Raw genomic sequence first — 19,800 nt, 5'->3', positions numbered from 1 at the left:
AATCCCCTCAGCTGCCTCAGTTGCAGTCAAGGGCATTCCCTGCTCTGGCCACACTCAGTGTTTGTGGGGGTCATGCGGGTGGCTCCACAGCTCTCCACCAAAGGAGGTAAAGCATTCATGACTGTGTAGGAGCCATTGCTTGGCCCTCAAGAAGCAGAGATACCTCCAGGTGGCATGAGGACACAGTATGTGGACAGGAGGGGATCAGGGCTGAGGAAACATAGGAACAATCTTAACCACCCACTCTGAAAGTAAGAGAGTGAGAACTGTGGGCTGGAGAGGGCAGTGTGAGGGGGGGTACAGGGACCACCACTGCTGGAGCCATGCTGCCAGAGTTGGCGTGTTAGAGGCAGTTACTTACAAAGTCATCCTCGTAGTCCATTGGAGGCTCGGCTGGAGGGGCACAAAAGTGGCGGATGTCCAGGCGCAGCTGCAGCTCTCGCACCTGCCTGCGCAGCTGCTCCACCTCCTGCTTGTAACTGGCCTCGATCTGCCGCAGCCTGTGCTGAATCACATCCGTGGGGAAGGGGAGCCCGTCATCGTCCAGGTAGAGAGGAGGCACAGGAGAAGGACATTTTGGCGGCATGTGCTTGGGACCAGGCGCTTGTTTCAGGTGGCAGGGTAGCCACGAACGGCTGGGCTTCCCTGTGGGGCCTGCAAAATGTGTGCCGATGTGGCCAGAGCAGACTGAGGGTTTTGCACCTTCTCTGGCAGACCACTGGCCACTGAGGCACAGGCCTGGTGCCCGCAGAGGTTTGCTGCTCAACTTCTTGCTACAGCAGCCATAGGAGAGGAGGTGTCTGGGTGCGGGCTCCCCACTGGGGAGCGATGTCACCATTCCTTGAAAACTGTCCCAGTTGGACCCCAGGAAGGAGAACTCACTGCTTTGGCTCTGGGAAATGGGCTTACACCATTGCTCTAGCGGGACTCTCCCCAGCCGGCCAGGCTCCTCACAGGGCACACTCCTTCCAGCATCACCTTTCCCATTGTCTTCATCCAGGCAGGGGATGCCCCGGGCAGGGCCTGGGGTGTCTCCACACAGAGCGCTTGGTGCCAGGGACTCCTGGCTGGGAATGTCTTGGCAGGAAGTGTTTCTCTTGGGGCAGACTCCTCCATTGGACACCATGCCAATAGCCTTCAAAGGTTCCTGGGGACAGGTTTCTAACTGCTTTCCAGAACTGGTGGAAACCCTGTCAACATTTTCCTGTCCAGAAGGATTTGGAGCTGGACACGTGCCATCCAGTTCCTCCGTGCATGTTCTGTTTCCCTTTTCTGCCTCCGGAGAGACGCTGCTTGCTGGCACAGAAGCCCAGCTGCTCAGTTGCTTGCTATGCCCCTCGTGCTCAGCACAGCTGCTACAAGTGCTGTTGGCTTGCAGGGGAGCGTTTTCCTCTTGCTCCTCTGCCTGCCGTGTCTCTCCTGCAGCCACCGCACTGCCTTCGCCCAAGTGTGGCTCAGCTCCCTCAGTGGTGGTGTGCCAGGCTTCCAAGCCCACCCGGACTTCCTGACAGTGGTTATTCAGGTTGGGATCACTAGAAGTGCGGGTCAGCGGGCTGCTGGAGTCGCAGGCTGAGAGCAGGTCATCCACAGATCTTGTCTTTGGTAATCTAGAACCCAAAAGCAAAGCAAATCTCATAACAAAACTCCTGAAACTTCCCTCATTTCAGTCAAAACTGGGATGAGGGAAGGGAAATGTTCCTAATTACAGATCATGGGGTGGGTGGGGAGGGGCGGTGCAGCAGCATGAGCTGAAATGCACAACACTACAGCCTGGCCTCCACCATCTGCCTTTTTAGGTGCAGCAGGGAGCTGTACATGTTCTTCTTCAAGTGGCTGAGACAATGCTACAGAGCTCTTGCTCTCCGCAGGAAAGATGGAAACAGGTAAAACAGAGGAACTACAATGAGCAAAGAGGAAAAGAAGGCCTGTGGGTAGGTGGCAACCTGGGCCTGGAGCGCTAGGCTCTTACCTATCCAAACATCTGCCGCTGAACTCCTGGCTCTGAGATCCAGGGGGCAGGTAAATGTTCATATCATCCTGTCCCAGAGGATGTGGTGAGGAAGCTGGGAGATACACTGCTGTCCAGACGTGCAGCGCTCGCACGTGGCACACTGGATGCAGCACCTGCAACAACCACTTGCAATCAGAGATGAATGCAAAAGGAAACCCCTCCAGTCTCTCCTGACAGTCCCTGGTGCCTGGCAGGCAGAGAGCCTGGAGAGCTGGGCAGGAGCTCTACTGACCTGCTCAGACCCTGGCATATAGAGAAGATTGTGGAAGTTCTTATTGCCAGCCCGCAGGAGGGACCACACGGAGCAGGTACGCTTGTAGATGTTGTGCATCTCTCGCTCGCAGGGGCTGTTCCCAAGAAAGGTCCCATAGAGGCAGGAATACGTGTGCTGCACCAGCTTCACCTGCAGCATTAGAAGGGGAACAATTGTCAGGACCATTGGGAAACGGTGTCTCCTGTCTACGGGGAAACCTCTTCCACTCCTCTGGGATGGCTCACGTACTCCCTACCCAGCTGTCGACCCTGCTGCTGTCCTCTCTGCCACACAGGGCAGGACAGAGAGGGGATAGCAACAGGAATCGCTTGGATTAAACTGAAAGCAACAGTCAACTGATACCATACCCATCCCTCTATAACCCAAACCTATATTATTTGATAAGGCAGAGATTAATAGCTATCATTTCCCTAATTTATTTTTTTTAAATGTTTCAGACTCCTGTTGCTCTGATATGCAAATCAGGCTTTTAATCAAAACAGTGCTGCTGATGGTGTCTGAATTCACTGGGCTAGAAAGGGACCTGGAGAAGAAGTGATTCAAAGAAATCAGAGAATATAAACCCTTCGCTGTGCAATCTGCTAGGCACTCCGAGCCTGCAGCACCCACTGGGAGGAGGAGGAAATTGCAAGCAGCTAACAGAAGCCGGCAGAAGCATCACACATACAGAACCAGGTCAAGATACCACAACTGAAGGGCAGGGCTGGACCAACACAGTCAAGGTATGGCAGGAATGCCAGCAGAGAGCCCAAGCACTACTCAGACACTTTCCCATTTTTAAAGAATTCAATTTTTGTTTTCTTTCAACTACAGCACTGTAAAATAATGACATTCCCTCTGCCTCTGCTCACATCTGGTAAGGGATAGAGAGGTGTTTGTGTGCATGTTTCTTACCAAAAAAGCTTCATTAAATTCAAAGAGGCAAGGAAATTGCTTCAGAAGCTGATGAACAGCATCCAGCCACTGGAGAAAAACTGGGCACTGCTCGTTCTGATCTTCCACCTTCTCCTGGTGACCACAGCGATCACCAAACTTGTGACCAAAATCCAGCCAATCTGATTCAACCAGCACCTGGAAACCCTGTGAATAAAAGAAAAAACTAACTGCAGACACTTTGCTGTAGACACGTAGCAGGACAAAGCAAGCCCCATCTGCCAGCAGTGCCAGGCAAACTCGGGACTTCTGAAGGGCTGGAAAGCAGGCTACATCGGTGCTTGGTTTGGGAGCGAAGCTACCTGAATGTCATACATTTCCAAACACAAACTAACAGCTGTTATTTCTGTACAATAAACAGCTTAGAGAATATGCGCAATTAAGAGTAGGGAAGCAGCTGAACCTTGAACACAGGTTATTTACCACAGTACTTCAAGTTGGGCAGAGGAGTGAGGTACAGTTCACTGAAAAAGGGCAGGAAGAGAACATGGAAAAACCCAACACCCACAACAGTAGCTCTGAAACACCACTAAGCTTATTGACAAATGCAATCTTGCTCCTTTTTCCGGAGACTCCGAGACAAAAGCTGCCTTTTAACAGACATGAAATGGCAGCATAGCACAACTCCTACCTCCATGGTCCTGTAGTAAGGGTCCAGAAGAATCTTTGCCAGTGCTACAATCTGCGGAGTCCTGTCCCAGCCATCTGAGCAATGAACCAGCACTGGACGCCCTTCTCTGTCAACTGCACTGGAGACCAGCACTGCTGCCTTCAGCATGACAGAAAGGTGCTGCAGCCACTTGGTACTCTCCAGGGCTGAAAGCCAGCTAGAAGGTGTGCAAAAAGCAAGAAAATGGTTGCTTAGCTATCCAGTAAAAAAAAAAAAAAAAAAAAAAAAAAGTACTTTTAAGCTAAGTCTTTTTGGAGTCCTCAGTGAAAATCAATCTTTTCTAAAACATGTTCAAGAGGAGCCAGCCAGCCTGGGAATAAGTGCAAAGAATCCAACCCCTAATTTCAATTTTTCCCAGATATGTTTTAGAAACCCTCAGAGGACACACACAACCAAGTGACACTGAGGCAGTGCTACAATCCCTTCTGGGTTACCAGGGATCAAAATAAGCAGCATTCAAGCACTGTGAGCACTTTCCTATCCCTCCATTTTCTCAGGTAGAACCCTGGGATAGGAAAAAAGAAAAGGGAGGGAAAAACCCCAAGGGCACTGACAGATGAGTTGAACTCGGCTAGAGAACAGTCACTTACTTGCTGGGGTCTGGCACCTGACTGCAGACAGCACGCAGATACTGGAAACTGTTCCGGATGGAGTGGATGTTGGCCATGCCCATGAACACGACTTCACAGTTTGGGTAATACTCTGAACACAACAGAGACAGAAACATTCAGTGAGAGCTGCTGCCACTTGCAGCAACTGCCTCCATATGCTTCATTTAGCTGTCCCCTCAAAGCACCAGTTCTGGTCTCCAGCTAGGCAGTTTTTCTACAAAAGCCTTGTGGGCCAGCAGCGATATATCTGGAATAATGGACTTTTTTTGCAAGCGAGAAGGGGAACGCGTTCCCAGAGACTGAGTACCAAAATGCTGACCCGACCCCCAGCTGTGCTCTAGGACCCACTTGACATAGCAGATCCAAGAGGAAGATGTTCCGGGATGTGCTTAGCCCTCTGTACCTTCACATTCGCAGCCGCCTCCCTTAGCTCTGTTGGCCACAGCTGCTGTGTAGGACCTGGCATCCAGAATCAGCAGCTTCTGAGGAGTTCCTGCGTTCTCCACGCCTGAACATGCAGTCAGGGATGAGTCTGCAGAGACAGCATGGACTGAGTTCCCAGCACCTTCCTCCCTCCTATGGCAGGCCTCCAGTGCCACCCAACACTGGCTGTGAACGAGCCCAGAGACCTGTCCCACACACTGCACACTGTCGAGGTGTGACAGGGCCCTGATTATCCATCTGGATATCGGGTTTAAAACTTGCATTGTTACAGCCCTGTTAGCAGCAACAGCAACACTGGGGTGTAGGAAGCACTAAATAATTCACACACTTAGGAGAGAGTGGAAGGCAGTAAGCTGTCTCACCAAAGTCAGCATCGCAGGCCTCACTGCCGTCGCTGCTCCCATTGTGCGGCAAGCCACCAGATACCTTCACTCCAGGGTTCAAGGCACAGGCTTTGGCAATAGATGTCACAAGATACTCATCGTCAGCATTTCTCCAGCCCCACCAGCTGATTTCAGGCTGGCTGCAGCGTGCAATCACTGCTCCATTGCGCACATGTCTGCGGAGGAAGGGAGAGCCTAATGAAGCCCCCTGGAAAGGTGAGGAACAACCCCAGCAAACTTCACCTACAGTCAGCACCTGTGCAACCCTCCTCACTGCTTTATCTACTGCATTTACTCTTGCATTCAAGCAGTGAAATGGGGCAGGGCATTTCAAATAACCATTATTCATAACAACAGCAGTGACACAGAGGCTGTCACTCGCATCACAGCGGTGAGGAACAGAAGATGGCTGTGAGGAGCACAGGAGCAGCTAATGGAGCTGGAACAGCTGGCAAAACAAGATTGCAGAGGAACAGGTCACTGCCGTGCTTGCTGGAGTGGCTGTCAGGAACAGCCAGTGCCAGTGGATAGTGGCAGCTCTGGGGTCCGCTGCAGCTCGTGGGACGTCACCTCCAGGATTGACGGCTGTGCCCTGGGACTCGACTACCACTGAAATGAATGGGGAGTTTCTGCAGCAAGGGGAAAGCTGCCAGTTGTTCTAGCCATTACTCTGCTAAGCCATTTTTATATTTTTGTTTACAGTAATACATAAATATATATTATTATCTATAAATATCTAATATATAATATATATATTATTGTATATAGATAGGTAAGTATTTATATATTAAACCAGAGAGGAGAACTTTAAATAATTATGGTTGTACTTTGGGAAAGTAATAGTTATTTATTTTAATGCTCTTCTGTTCTCCCATTCTCTTTCTTTTTTTCCTCCCTTAAAGTATGTACCAATTGTTAAACCATTTCATTTATCACTTGTAAGTTAGAAAGATTAGCTCACTCAGCATCAGACTGGTTAGTTTCTGGGTGGAGGCCTGAGCTGGTGTTTATTAACAATCCCTAAAATGTGAACCCTACCCTGGCTGTTGCTTACTGACACCTGGCAGAAGGCCTGAAGTAGGAAGAAGTGTTCATTTTCCACATGAACACACCAGTCAAGTCATTCACAAATGGCCTGGAAAAGGGAATGGACCATTAGGTGACAAAGTTGCTGGTGATACAGAATTATCCAGGAGAGTCTATGGCTGTCTGGAAAAAGTTGCAAAGGATCTCATGATACTGGGTGATAAAAATAGAGTCTGAAATTTAGTATTAATAAATGAAAAGTATTTACAGATGATCAAAACAAAACCTCAGCTATGACATGAAGCAGTTCGGTACAAACCAGCAGCCAAATCTCAAAGACTTTGAAGTCACTGTGGGGCTATCAAAAAGCCTCAGCTCAATGCTCAAGAGAAGCAAAAAGGTTAAGGATGTGCTAGCAGTTATTTGGAAAAGAACAAGACAGAAAATATTATGGCATCACATCTTACGCATCTTCAAAATGACACAAATTTCTCACTAATCCATCTCAAAAAGGATAATGTAGTACCCAAACCTCCAGAGAAGGTGGCAAGGACAATCTGACGTATAGAAGAGCTTTGCTATAGGGACAACTTAAATAGGAAACAACTCCCCACCATGAGAGAAGGACAAGAATGGATGAGAGGCATAAAAGGTCATGAAAGATATAAAAAAGGGAGTTTGGAAGATTAGTCTTATTTTTCCCTGATAGAAACACAAACAAGCACTGGAATGGTCACGCCATACGTTTAAGAAAAACAAGAAGTATTTTTGGACAACAAACAAAACAGACAGCAGACTCACTGCCACAGTGCAATGTGGAAGTATAAACTGGTTCCAAAATACATTAAAGTCATGGAAGGTAGATCTACCAAGTGACAACAAAACACAATCACATTCTCCTGAATATCTGTTGTAGGAAATCTAAGTCACTGGCTGCTCCAAAGATGCACCAGGAATACCTGTCCCATTTGTTACACTTCCCCAAGATGCTATTCCTGGTGCCCGGCCCTTCTTGGGAGACAGGATAATAAACTGGACAGCCCTGCACCTCAGTTCTTCACAACAGTGCTTGCCCCTCCCTATCCCACCACCCCTCATGCAGCCCCTCTCTGAAGATGAGCTGGAATAAGAACAAAGATATAGATAAAGCACCTGACAAACCACATCCAAGCATTACTTTTTTGTTTGTAAATCAACACCTCTGAAAAAGTTGCATCGGTGGCAAAGTAGGGGACATAACACTCTAGATCCTAAAGTGCACTAGCACCAGCATCAACCCATCACCCAAAGGCTGTGTAGTTGCCAGTGAGAGCTACTTAGAAGCACTCTTGAAGGTATCTCTTTTTCTCATCCCACTCCGCTATGAGGGGCTCTGCTGTTCCACAGAGGATGACAGTGCCTGTTCCTGTTATTTGCTGTAAGGCAGCACACCAAGAAAATGAGTCGGCTTTGAATGCCTTCTAACAGCGGTGCACAGCATCTCACCAGCAGCTGCTGCAGTTTGCAGGAATGATTTTGTTTCCCAAAGACAAGGTCCCCTTATTCTTCTGAGGCAACTTATCAATAAACGCAGAAAATGTATTATCATTAATGACACCTCATAGACAGTACTGACAAAGACTTTAAACTGAAGACTTCCACATGTTCAGCTAAGTCAAAATACCATGAGGTCCTTTTTCTTTCAGTGCCCTCCTCTGCTGCTGTTTTGTTTTGCAAGGTGACTTACAGAGCAGTCACTCTCAGGAGATCTATTCCTGTCTTCAGGATCACTCAAGGATGGTTAATGCAGACAGCAGCAAAGGCTTTGTTTATACTAGTAAATGAAACAGAGCCAAGGTGTGGACTTAAGCGCCAGCCTGTGATCCTCCAAGCTTGTTTGCTAGCACACCCACAGTTTTTGGCCTGTGCCAACCAGCACTTTCCCAGACAGCACCTGAGCACGTTTTTGGGAAATGCAGATGCTGTGCCAGGGACTGCTCCCAACAGGCTGTTTGGATGCAATGGCACTGTTTTGGGGTGCAGAGGGTAGAAAAAGAGTTTAGCTGTGTAGACTACTTGAAGTCGGCAGTAGCCTGCTTAATGCAATACTACAAACATTACCAAAGAGTTACCATAAACTCAGAAAACTTCTTGGTGGCACAAACTTCTCAGTACTGCAACAAATGCTGCGCAGGGAATGGCCTTGAGGTAGCCAGTTTCAAGAGACATTATGACATGCCAATAAACACAAGGAAATATGACCAGCATCGATGAGCATGAAGTCATCAGCAAGCAGAAAGTGTAGCAGGTGCCAGTGGATGAATGAAAACACAACTGAGCTTGCAATGAGCTTCCCAGGTCAGGGCAGCAGCCATAGCTTGACTCCACATTCCCTTGCTAATCTCCCCAGCTCAAGTATATGAAGCATTTCTGGTCTTTTCTTACTGGGGATTTTTCTGGAGGTTTTTCTCAAAGAAAAAAAGCTCCTTTTTTGAAACTGGAATGGTAGATAGTGCCATAGTGTTTTAGCTTACGTGGACAAAATTATTTCTTAGGGATCCTCACTTTAGTTTTAATGACTTGGGACCCTTTCAGAATCCAAAGCTGGAGTATGAGGTGCCTTTGTAATTTATCAGTTGAGCTTTTACTCCCAGATTCATTCAGGGCCAAGGTTAGAGCACATCTGCTGTTAGTATGTGCCATTTAACCCATAACAATCATCCAGAAAGCATCAACTAATATCTCCCAAGTCCCCTCTCTGTTATTTTCTGGCCATAAGAGGGCTCATCGACAATGCAAAGTCAAGCAGCTTAGCTGAAAACACAAGAAAGAGCTGAGAGAGGGTTTACAGAGCTGTCACCTAAAGGTTCTCAACTGAGATGCACGTATGCAAGTGCTTTCATTTCCTGAGCCTCTGGGTTAAGCTCCTGACTCACTCTGGCATGATCTGAAAGCCTGAGACCCAGCGCTCAGCCATGGGGCTGGAGCAATATCCACTGTTTGCCCACCACTTCCCTGACAGCCACTGCAGCACAAACACGGGCAAAGGTGATGCTGAGCATCTGCGAGGAGCTCTCTTGCTAACTTAGTCCCAAGGTCTTCTGAAGGTGGCTGTGTAGACAGAGTAATAACGAGGAGCGGCTCACATACAATGCCCGTCTACCTCTGTAGTCAGCTAAATAATTAATTGCATCCTTTGTGTTGTTTTAAAAGTGAATTGTGCCTGGAGGCTCCTGCATCTCTACTGTGCATCTCCACTGAGGACTCAGAGATGGAGACCTGAATTTCTGCTTTGCTTAAAAGCTAAATTATACTTTTATTAAAGAAAACTGATAATGTGGTACCTTTGGTGTCATGTTTTACAGACCTGACTGTGACCCAATGAATTCAGCCTTGTTCTCCAAAAGCTCTGAAGTCTACCAAACAGTCCTGCAGTTACAGAGTCCCTGGGATGCATGCACCTGAGCACTTGTCCACTCTCTCCTGAGCTATGAGTGAGGAGGAGGAGCTGAGCATGAGGCTTTTCATTTCTTCCCCCTCCATACAGCACAAGGCACTCCAGAAGCAGCCATGGCCCTCATGGACCCTCCTGGCCAAAAGACTTCAATCTCAGGGGCAAAGGCTAAAGAGTGCATGAAAACGAGAGATACATATGGGCAAGCATTTGTCCCATCTTGTAACATCACTTGTCAGCATCTTCTAATCTGATCCCAGGCTGCAAAGGGTTGCAGCTCAGCTTGTAAATTACTGGGTACCATTACAGTGATATTATAAAGCAAGGAACAAAATAATTGTTAGAGTAGCAAAAAGACACAGCTTTGCCCTCGGGTGGGGAGGCACACTGGGACAGTCTCCAGCACCCAGCCATTTTTAGCAAAAGTAATCACAAATACAATTAACTTCTTAGCTGACTTGGCTACAGAGAGGGAAAGGCTCCATAGGATAAGCAGAGTTCATTATTACTCTGCTGTAGAATTCAGTTCTTCTACAAGAAGTAATACACTGTGTTTTGCCAGCATCTAACAGCAAACCATGTAACTTGAAGGTGTAGAGTTAAGGTACGTGTAAATTCACTGGTTTTATTTCCTGGCTTTTGTACTTCCCAGGGTTGTCCTTTGCTGTGCAGCTCTGATATTTTCAAAGCTTTTTATATTTGGATTTAGTAATTGCTAACACAGAGTCTAAGGCTAGAAACCATAACATACATTTTACAACATGCACGCTGGCTGGGTGCACCTATTCAACCAGCGTCCCATTTGTTTCAAACATGTCAAGTCTTCCAGAAGACACATTTAATGAGAAACCAACCCCCTACCCTGAAAAGCCCTGCTTTATTTGCTGCCTAACCTCCTGCATCCCCCTGTATAGAATATTTACCAGTTATTGAATCAGAGTTCAGCCACATGCAAACATTTCATTCTGTTACCTAAATACTGTCAAACTCTCAGAACTCAGTCAAAACAGAAGTGATTTGCACTTGGGTATTAAAAGGTATGTCCACGCCTGAACACCTAGTTGAGAACAGGGCCACACAGCAGGCTCATTTTGGCTGAGATTTCTTTTCAAAGTAGCAGCTAGGCAAGTACCAATCTGTGAAAACGTTTTGAAACTCAGAGAAAGAGAACCTTAATTTGACATAGTGTTCTTGCTCCATCTCCCATAGGAGGAAAGTCAACCACATCTTCAGAGCTAACTGGAAGCAGACAAGAAGCAGCAGTTACCGGAACGTTGTTTCTCCCTTCTGGAGAACACCCTGCACTACTGTCGCAGACTGTGTGCCTAGAGAGACTGATGCATGTGCTGGGAGGAAGAGTCCTGAGAGCAGCACATTTTCAGGTAGGAGGCAAAAGGAATACACAGCACAAGGACCAGAATGCCGCTATCGCTGTCACCCCATAGCTCCACAGCCCTGTACACATGCTCTGCTAACCTGGCTTCACAACACCCGGCACAAGACTACGAGGAAGAGGGCAGCTGTTGTGGGTTTGGAGGAGAGCACTGCTTTGGTTTTGCATTTACCTGTACACCACCACAGGGATCCTTTTCCATGACCTAAATGAAGCCACGTTCTCTAGCTCCTTATCGGTGATCCAGACAGGGACCAGCAGCTTCTGGGGATAACTGGAACAAAGCCTGGAAAAAAGAAAGCGCGAAGGCAAGATGAGGACTTGGCAATCAAAAATCTGCACCAGAGAAGCTGTGCAGAGAGAGGGCAGGAGCAGCTCACATTTCCCCAAACTCAGCATGCAGGGCTTCGGCTCTTCCTCTTCATATCTGTCTCGGTACAGTCTCAACGTGGGAAAAGTGACCCAAAAAATCCTGTCAGGAAAGAGCTGAGAGAAAACAACTTCCTTTCACCTCAGGCCTCACCTCCAGGCCCATACTAAGTACCCCAGTAATTCCCAAGGATGCCTTTGGAGCATCCTCTGGATTTAAGAATTCATAAGGGTTTAGGGGAACAGTCATTAATTTATGTGGGGTTTTGGTTTTCTTGCAGCACTTGCAAATGCAGAAACACACACAGCTTCTGGTAAATGATCTGCCACTTTCTGCAAGGCAGAAAAACAGATCACCACTGAGAAGCTTTACACATTTCTCTGCAAGGAAGACATAACTCTGCCCAGAAAGATAGCAGTGGTGATTTGGTGTATGTTATAATAAAATGACATGAGGGAGATCTAAAAGAATATCTTGTTTGGTGGGGTGCCAGAAATCAGATTCCTAATACACATCTGAACACGTGCCAGCAGTGAGAGGAATGTGATGGGCAAGCCCCTACCCAGCCCAGTCCCCTGGTGAAGAAACTCACAGCATGCACAGCTAATAGCAGGAAGCACCCAACTCTTCAACGAGCAGAGCTGCAGTACCAGAGGAGCCCCACATCTGAATGAACCTAAGTGTAAAGTAGTTCAGCTGAAATGGAAATTCAGTTAGTGGGGAGGATGGGAAGAGGCAACGAGATTGTGAATGCTTAAGTCCCAAGAAAAATGTTAAAAACCCAACTGCAAGTACATTAACAGCAGGGCAAGAGGGGAGCCAAGGGAAAGAGGGAGGCAGCCAAACAGTGCACACATAAAAATCCAGGAGCACAGGGGCTTCCTGGTTACTGCAGCTACTATCCCTGCAGCTTCCTGTCCCTGCCGCTCACAACATACGCTGCATACAGGGCAGTTCACAGGCTGCAGAGACAAAGCACTGCCTGGATGCCGGACCAGCTGAGCTCCAGCAGCCCAGGCAGACAAAGCCGTACATGGCAAGGGATATCAAAGAGCAGCTCTAACTCCAGGCTATAACCCACATCATTTAGAAGGAATGTTTCGGGGCAGATGGAAAGCAAACTGAGGGGGGTGAAACTATCCAGCTAGTAAGCTCCAGAGGGTGGCCTGGTGTTCCCCTGAGTCCAAGCTATCCCAGCTGATGGCAATAGGCACAATACAGCACTTAGTAACATTTAGTTTGCGATGCTAGCAAGGAACTGCCTGCCACGTTAGAAGATGGCACTTCACACAGTGTCTAGACAGCTTCTCAGAAAGCCCCAGGCAGAAAGCAAGATTGCTTTACAGGATGAAAACAAGAGGGTGAGGAAGAGGAATCCAGGAAGCAAAATTAAAGCTGTCAGGTAAGAAGCTGAAGACCAGGATGTCTGTGGTAGGATGTCTAGGTTTGGACATCTCTGAAACGCCTCAGATTCCATGTGTAAAGTTGGTGAGGAAATTAGAGAAGCATTGAAGTGTGACTGAGAATAAAGGTATGTGGAAGAGGGTTAGCACCTGTTAAGATCTGGAGAAAATTTTGCAATAGCTAAGTCTATACAAGAATGGGCTTCATCAAAATGAAAACAGAATCAGTTCCCTGGCACTTCAGAGGAAACATTATGGGAGATGTCTTAAACTAAAAATTGGGGAGAGTCAGCACAGGAGAGGTTCAGGAGCATATCTTCTAAGAGTTAAGTCACTAAAACTCTGTAGTGTTAGGAAAACAGTAAGACAGAATTCAGTAAAATTCAGGTAGGAAACAGGACAGCCTCAAGAAGTTAAGCCAAATTTAAGCAGGGCACATAAAAACAGGCAATGAGGTCAAGACAGACAGACCTGTGCTTCTAGGCTAGAATTCGAAAAAATAAAGTAGAGGAACTGAAAAGCCAAGATAAATAAGTATGTTGGCTTAACGGCATCTTACAAACTTGATACAAGGAAGATTATTAGTGGTACCCTAAATTTCAGAGTACAAGCTTTGTAGGAAGACCAAAATAGATTGTGCTAGTGAACAAAGTGTGGTATGTTCCAGGAAAACGTGAAGGTAAAAGTGTGAGGCTAAGAGTTACCAGCATCCACAAGCAATGCAGAATGTGCATGGATTCAAATCCCAAGCCTACAGAAAGACAGGATAGCTTTGAGGCTATGCTACCAACCACTGGAGCAACTGTAACAACATCCACGAGAGTCTGGAAGAGAAGCAGAAAGGCTGCAAGGGCAGAAATTACCATGGGAGACTTGTGTTGCTTCCACATAAAATGTATAAGCATCACGATAACGCATGAGACAAAGGCGACATTTTTAGATGAGATCAGCTGCTTCTTGCTGCTACCAGCCAAATAATACAAAAGTACATAACTCTTCCCTTGGTCCTAAACTGCTCCAAAATAGAATAACTGAAAAATCACTTTGGTACAGTATTCATCACACAGTAGAATTCAACAATATTTTTAGATGGGATAAGCTTCCCATGCCAGTAACAATGAGTTTCAGAAAAGGCAGGGGGAAGCTTGCAGATGATATGATGGTTATTTAAACATGCTACTCAATGGTAATATAAAATGCATCAAAAAGATCAGAAGAGTTGGCAGAGTTAAACAGTGAACAAAAGAAGTATTTTAGAAACAAAAGAACATCCTTCAAAGAGGGGAAATATTTCCAAAGGACATGAGAAGCCAAATGTGCACCTGAATTTAAAAAACAGCAAAAATGAGACACGTCATGCAGTTTTTGAGAAATGACCTGTTAAAAGATTAAAACTCTGAAGACATTTTTCAAACATCTTGGAGGTATCAGCCTGCTACTGAAACTGAAGGTCTAATATATCAGCAAGATCACAGCAGAAAATCAAAACTATTTGCGCTGGTGTTCAGCAGAGGAGCCCACAAAGAAGCTGCCAGACCTAACCCTGTCTTATAAGGGACAAGGAACAAGAAGAGATTAATGCAGAAACTTCTGCAGGGGAAGTTTTAGAACAATCTGCTAGGAACAAGGGGTGGCTAATCACCAGGACTAGATAATGCTCAACACTTCTACAGCAACCCAAATGCATACCAGGTGAACGATTAACCGAGATGTGTAAGCTATTGCTTATGTTGGCTTGGGTGCCAGAGGAGTGAAAGGTGGCAAACACGGTATCAATTTTGTAAAAAGGTCTCTGGGGCAAATGTGGGAAACTGCTGGAGTCTGACTTCTGTACAAAGCAACTGACTGTCACAGTTGGTACAAGGGTGCACTTGGGAAGAGTCAACATAGTTTCTGTGGAGGGATGTTGCGCATCACCTATGTAGAGTTTGCTGGAAACATCACTGTACGAGCAGATACAGCTCACGTGGCTGACTGGATTTGGATTTTCAGAAAGGTTTTCTTGAATTTTTTGTTTGTTTGTTTTACAGGTCACTCACCATAGACTTGAAGGAAGCTCCTCTTATGAAACAGTAACTCTTGAAAAGGTAAGAAATAGTACAGAACTTCAATGGTCATTTTTCACAACAAAGGGAGTCTTAGGGGGAACCATGCTTGTCCCCGTGTTGTGCAATATGCTCACGTGTCCCGTGAGAAAGGGATGAACAGCGAAGTGATGCGGGTCATGGAGGGGTGGCCTGAAACACCCCTGGGACCATGCTGACCCAGGACACTGAAGGAAACATTTTTGAAACTGTGAGGTTTGATCCGAGAAAAAGGTGGCTGTAACAACACAAACATATAAATCGGCACGAACCACACCTACGGACAAGGACTGACGAAGCATCTTCTTAACACAAAGGTAACAGCCAGTCCAGTGAGAGAGACCTCCCTTCGCAGAATGCAAACACACATGCTTTATCACTAACAGTTCTCATAGACTTATTGTCTACACATTTATATGGCAAATACAAGCAAGAACACTAATTATCACTTTTCCAATAAAAGCAAAGTATGGTACTAAAATTTGTAGAGAATTGTAACAAAATATGACGAAATATGAATTAAGAGCACCCACAGAAACAAGCAGGAAACATCAGCTGCCTAAACCAGTAACACAGAACTCCAGACAGCTTTTTCCTCAGAGTCAAAAATAAACAAACCCACAATTGTAAAAAGATCAAAGCTGAAAACAAGCATCAACACTGAAGGAAAGGTGAACGGTTTTTTCCTTTTTGAAGGAACTATGTGTGCACCAAATCTACCAGCATTAAGGCCGATATGAAACAACTCCTATCTTGGGCAGCATGGGCGCACCAGATGGGGAATGCCAGAATGCATCCATTTCTCTGGTTATACAGATCACTGAAGATGTGAGAGCCAGGGAGAGATCATGTAATAATTTCATTATTGTGTGCTGAAATAGTATACTTTTATCAAGACTGAAGGAGTGGTTATTATATGCTTGTATTGCTCTAATTTTATGATGGCTGTCGCCAGGAAGAAGATACTAGTTTCCAGATAAGGACATCTCGCAACAGACTTGAAAGACAATGAACAAAGCCATTACCTTGGAGTATCCTGTCTCTAACAACACTGTTTTGCCAATGCTGGGAAATAAAAGATAAAAGGACTATAAACAGTTAAAAAGTAACCCGATTCCTGTGAATAGAGGCAGGTGGTAATGATCAAAGGCCAGGGCAGGATTTAAAGACACACTCTCTGAAGCAGCAAGAGAGAACTGGTTTCTGAGTTGCACAAGCAAATTACACCACCTTTGAGATCTCGGGATGTCTGCAAGAAGCTGTGACCTGCCAGGATCCCCAGGTGGGAACTCAGCAGATGGAGGAAACCAAACCCAGGCCTGTATCCAGCTTGCTAAGGTTTGTTTCAAGTTCTTTCTTCCCTGGTTTGGTTGGAAATAAAACATCTGCCTTTAGAGAAGTTGGCTAACTGCTGTGTATCACTGGCCAGGAAGTGGTCTACCTAAGGATGGTCTACCTAAGCTGAACTTTCTGAAATAGTCAGAGGGAACTACATCCCAAAATCTAGCAGCAGAGAAAGCCTGACGGCTCTCAAAGACATACAGAGATGCTACTTAGGGCAGGCACCTACAGGTTGTGCACTCCAAAACTGAGCAGTTCAGGAAAACAATTTTTATTTGACATCCTTGCAGAAACTGTGTAAATGCCATCAGTCATGTTAACAGTCCAAAAGCAACGATGCGGTCAGAAGGGCTAAGTAGAAACTGTAAATCAACCCCCAAATCTAGTGATTACTGTCTGAATTCTTGCGAAAGAGAGAAAAGACCAGGCAGTAAACTGCAAAACTCCACTGGGATTTCCCCAGGCCAGCGTGCCTGAGGCTTCTCATGGTCTCTACAAGAAACCAGTGACCTCGAACTGTCTGATATACAGGTGTTGGGGATGCCTTTACTGGCTGAGACATAGGGAAAAGACTGACGGTTACCAGTTGTTTCAAGAAAAGGATCATAGGGAATGCAGAAATGAATACGTCCATCAAAGCTTAATAAAATCCTGTTGGCTTAATGCCACCTGCTGCAAAGAATGCAGCAGCGCTTCTCCAAGAGCTCCTCTGCTCTTCTCTAGGAGCAGAAGGCAGGCTGGAATCACCGACATGCTGGTGGAAAAGACCTTCTAGAGACCTCCACTCTAACCTCCTGCTCACAGGGGACCACCTCCAACACTAGATCATCTGAGACTTGAAACGCTGTCATGATGGAGAACCCCCACCTCTCTGAGGATCTGCCCCAGCACAGCACCACAATCCTGGGAAATGATTTTTCTTCCTCCCATGTCCAGTCTGAACCTCCCAACCTGCACCTTGTGGCTGTTGCCTCTGGTTCAACTGTCTGCCACTGTCAGAAGAGTTTCACTCCATCACCTTTGTAAATGCCCTTCCAGCAGCTGTAGGCTGCAAGTAGGTCACCCTTTAGCCTCTTCTGCACCGGACTGAACAAGCCTTGCTCATTGCCCAGACTTCTGAGCATCCTGACAGCCCTCCACTGGCTCGCCCCCAGTTTCTCAATAGCTGCCTGACTTCATGAAAACTGTGTGTGCTGAAATAGTAAGCTTTCTGAATAGCTGCCCGACTTCATGAAAACTGTGTGATTTTCATTTCAAACAGCGCAAGCATTTTAGAGAGAATGACTGACCAGAAAGGCAACCCTAAAATGGACAGTTCCTCTGAGACTCCCAAATGTCTTCAAGGATGAATTATGGCCACCACATTATAAACTACCTGAGTCAGCATTTACAGTTGCTGCTAGCTCTGATATTTGGGCTGTATTCCTTCTTCAATTCCACGATGTGAAAGGCAGAAAGAAAGGGGATCTGGCTCATATGCTGATCTGCCTGAGGGTTTATCAAGGCCAGGAAGGAGGATTAGCTGGAGTCTGACTCACCCACTGCTCTGCACAGGGATTGCAAAGGGAAGAAGGTAAGGAAAGAGGAGAATGGGGAAAGCCTGGTGGTGAAACACTTACTTGTAATTGTTGTTGATGTCAGAAACGCGCCAGACGTTCTGCAAGTCAAAGCCCATCCTCACCAGCTCCATCTCAAATCGGTATCTCACATGGTCTCCTGGAAGAACGGGGCACAGGGTATTTACTGACAGCTACACAGAACTGATGAAATCTAAACATGTTAGTGGCAGCTCCATAGCAACTATCATAGGCTGGAGAAAAACTACAGGACAGCTGGATGGCAGGGATCTTGCTTCAGGAGCCAAAAAGAGTTGTCCCTCACAGGGGTTCCTCTGCTTATTTCGTTAAGACAGACCACCTCTCAGTCTCAAGGCACTGAGTGGCATGGAAACAGCGTTCTCACATCAATGTGGGACTGTGGCGGGTTAATTTAATCCACTTTTGTCCTTCTGACAGAGATGGCTTCCAAAGTGGATGTCAGGAACCCCACGGCAGAAGAGTACTGAGCACCCACCCCAGGCAGTTCCTTCTTCCAGAATGCTCTCTCAGAGGCTGACTCAGGGTTTGCTCTCTTATGTTTTAGCCTCGCCTTACAAATCCTGGATGTCTTTGTTGCTTGAGTGTCAAATGTTGTTAATAAATAAATACTGCAAAGCTCTTCACCTCATTCATATCCTGCAGCAACAATTTCCACAGGTAAGTTTATTTATACTAGAGAATAATACTTTCTCTAAAGGAAAAGACAGCAAATATCTCCCAGTTGCTGGTGTTTGGGACATGGTAAGAACACGTAGTATACCTTTTCTCTATCAGCCTCTTTCTGATATCTCTTTCAGCTATACTATTCAACCCCATCCCTCAATCCCAACCTGTGTTTGAACATTTCATTCAGGCTACTGCTTCTCTAGTATCAGCAAATTTTTAAGTCTAAAGCCAGGTTTGTCACTCATTTTAATCCCCCTTTACTCAGGATGAAGCTGTTTAAAGACAAAGCAACCGCAAGTGAACTTTGTGTTCCCAGAGACGGGAAACTCCCAATCCACACGAGGGCACCATCACAGCTCTGGTTTTCTCTTCATGGATTCAAAGATTTTATTTGTGCCTGTGTTAAGGATGAGGCAGACATCTCCACAGACGTGATCTCAGTAATGTCACGTTATTTCGAGGTGTTGGAGGAGAGATGCAAATGGACTCATATTAATTACGCCGCCTCAAAGCTGATGATGTTTACTATCCAGGGACAAAGCTGCTTGAGCTCTCTGTCATTATGATGAGAGTACTAAAGTATGTGATGTTTTCTCCATTCACAAGGAGAAAGGGAAAAGCTACTTATGTGTTGCTGGCTCACAATGCTCCTTACTGTGCTTATTACTATTATTCCTTTTACTGTGCTTGTTATCCAGCCACACCTGGCCATCAGCTGGACCTCTAGGCCAGGTACAGGATACTCTTTAGCAAGATGAACTTAGGCTATGGCTACAGCAGAGCTTAAGACATATAGCCAGACATCAGTTTACGAACAACAGTTCAAATGGCATTGCAGTGCTTCTGGACAAAAGAGCAGGAAGGGGACAAGCCAGGAGCTTACCTGGACGGCAGAGATGTGCATGTTGATCCTCCTCATCAACACAGACTCCTAAGCACCACGCATGGTAGGCAAATGCAAAAAGGTCCTCAGGCTTAGCAGGCCGGGCAATGGCTTGAGTTAGCCTCTTTAGCCACTCCTGGCACTGCTTAAAGGTGGAGAAATGGCACCTGCAAACCCAAATGTAAATCATCCTCAGTGGGTATGTTCATCCAGCCAAGACACATGGACAGGGAGCTCTGCTCCACTTAACCAGGAAAAGGAGCAAAGTACCAAGTCT

At 46.3% G+C, this 19,800-nt stretch overlaps 1 protein-coding gene across 6 annotated transcripts in view; it reads right to left on the bottom strand.

Annotated features, from left to right (window-relative positions):
• Positions 1-19,800, bottom strand: part of MTMR4 (myotubularin related protein 4) — a 58,566-nt gene that overhangs the window by 3,180 nt on the left and 35,586 nt on the right. For all 6 annotated transcript variants that reach the window (XM_052803551.1, XM_052803553.1, XM_052803554.1 and 3 more), the window contains 11 exons: positions 19,524-19,690; positions 17,996-18,092; positions 11,351-11,464; positions 5,306-5,502; positions 4,903-5,031; positions 4,479-4,590; positions 3,850-4,045; positions 3,180-3,365; positions 2,244-2,414; positions 1,970-2,124; positions 362-1,607 (listed from right to left, as the gene is read on the bottom strand). In XM_052803551.1, coding sequence (XP_052659511.1) covers positions 362-1,607; positions 1,970-2,124; positions 2,244-2,414; positions 3,180-3,365; positions 3,850-4,045; positions 4,479-4,590; positions 4,903-5,031; positions 5,306-5,502; positions 11,351-11,464; positions 17,996-18,092; positions 19,524-19,690 — 2,770 coding nt within the window. The remainder of the gene's footprint in view (positions 1-361; positions 1,608-1,969; positions 2,125-2,243; positions 2,415-3,179; positions 3,366-3,849; positions 4,046-4,478; positions 4,591-4,902; positions 5,032-5,305; positions 5,503-11,350; positions 11,465-17,995; positions 18,093-19,523; positions 19,691-19,800) is intronic.

Source organism: Harpia harpyja, chromosome 12 (genome assembly GCF_026419915.1).
Source record: "Harpia harpyja isolate bHarHar1 chromosome 12, bHarHar1 primary haplotype, whole genome shotgun sequence".
NCBI classification, from domain to species: Eukaryota; Metazoa; Chordata; class Aves; order Accipitriformes; family Accipitridae; genus Harpia; species Harpia harpyja.
Note: the sequence above shows the minus strand (reverse complement) of the source record. Positions and strands in the feature narration are given on the sequence as shown.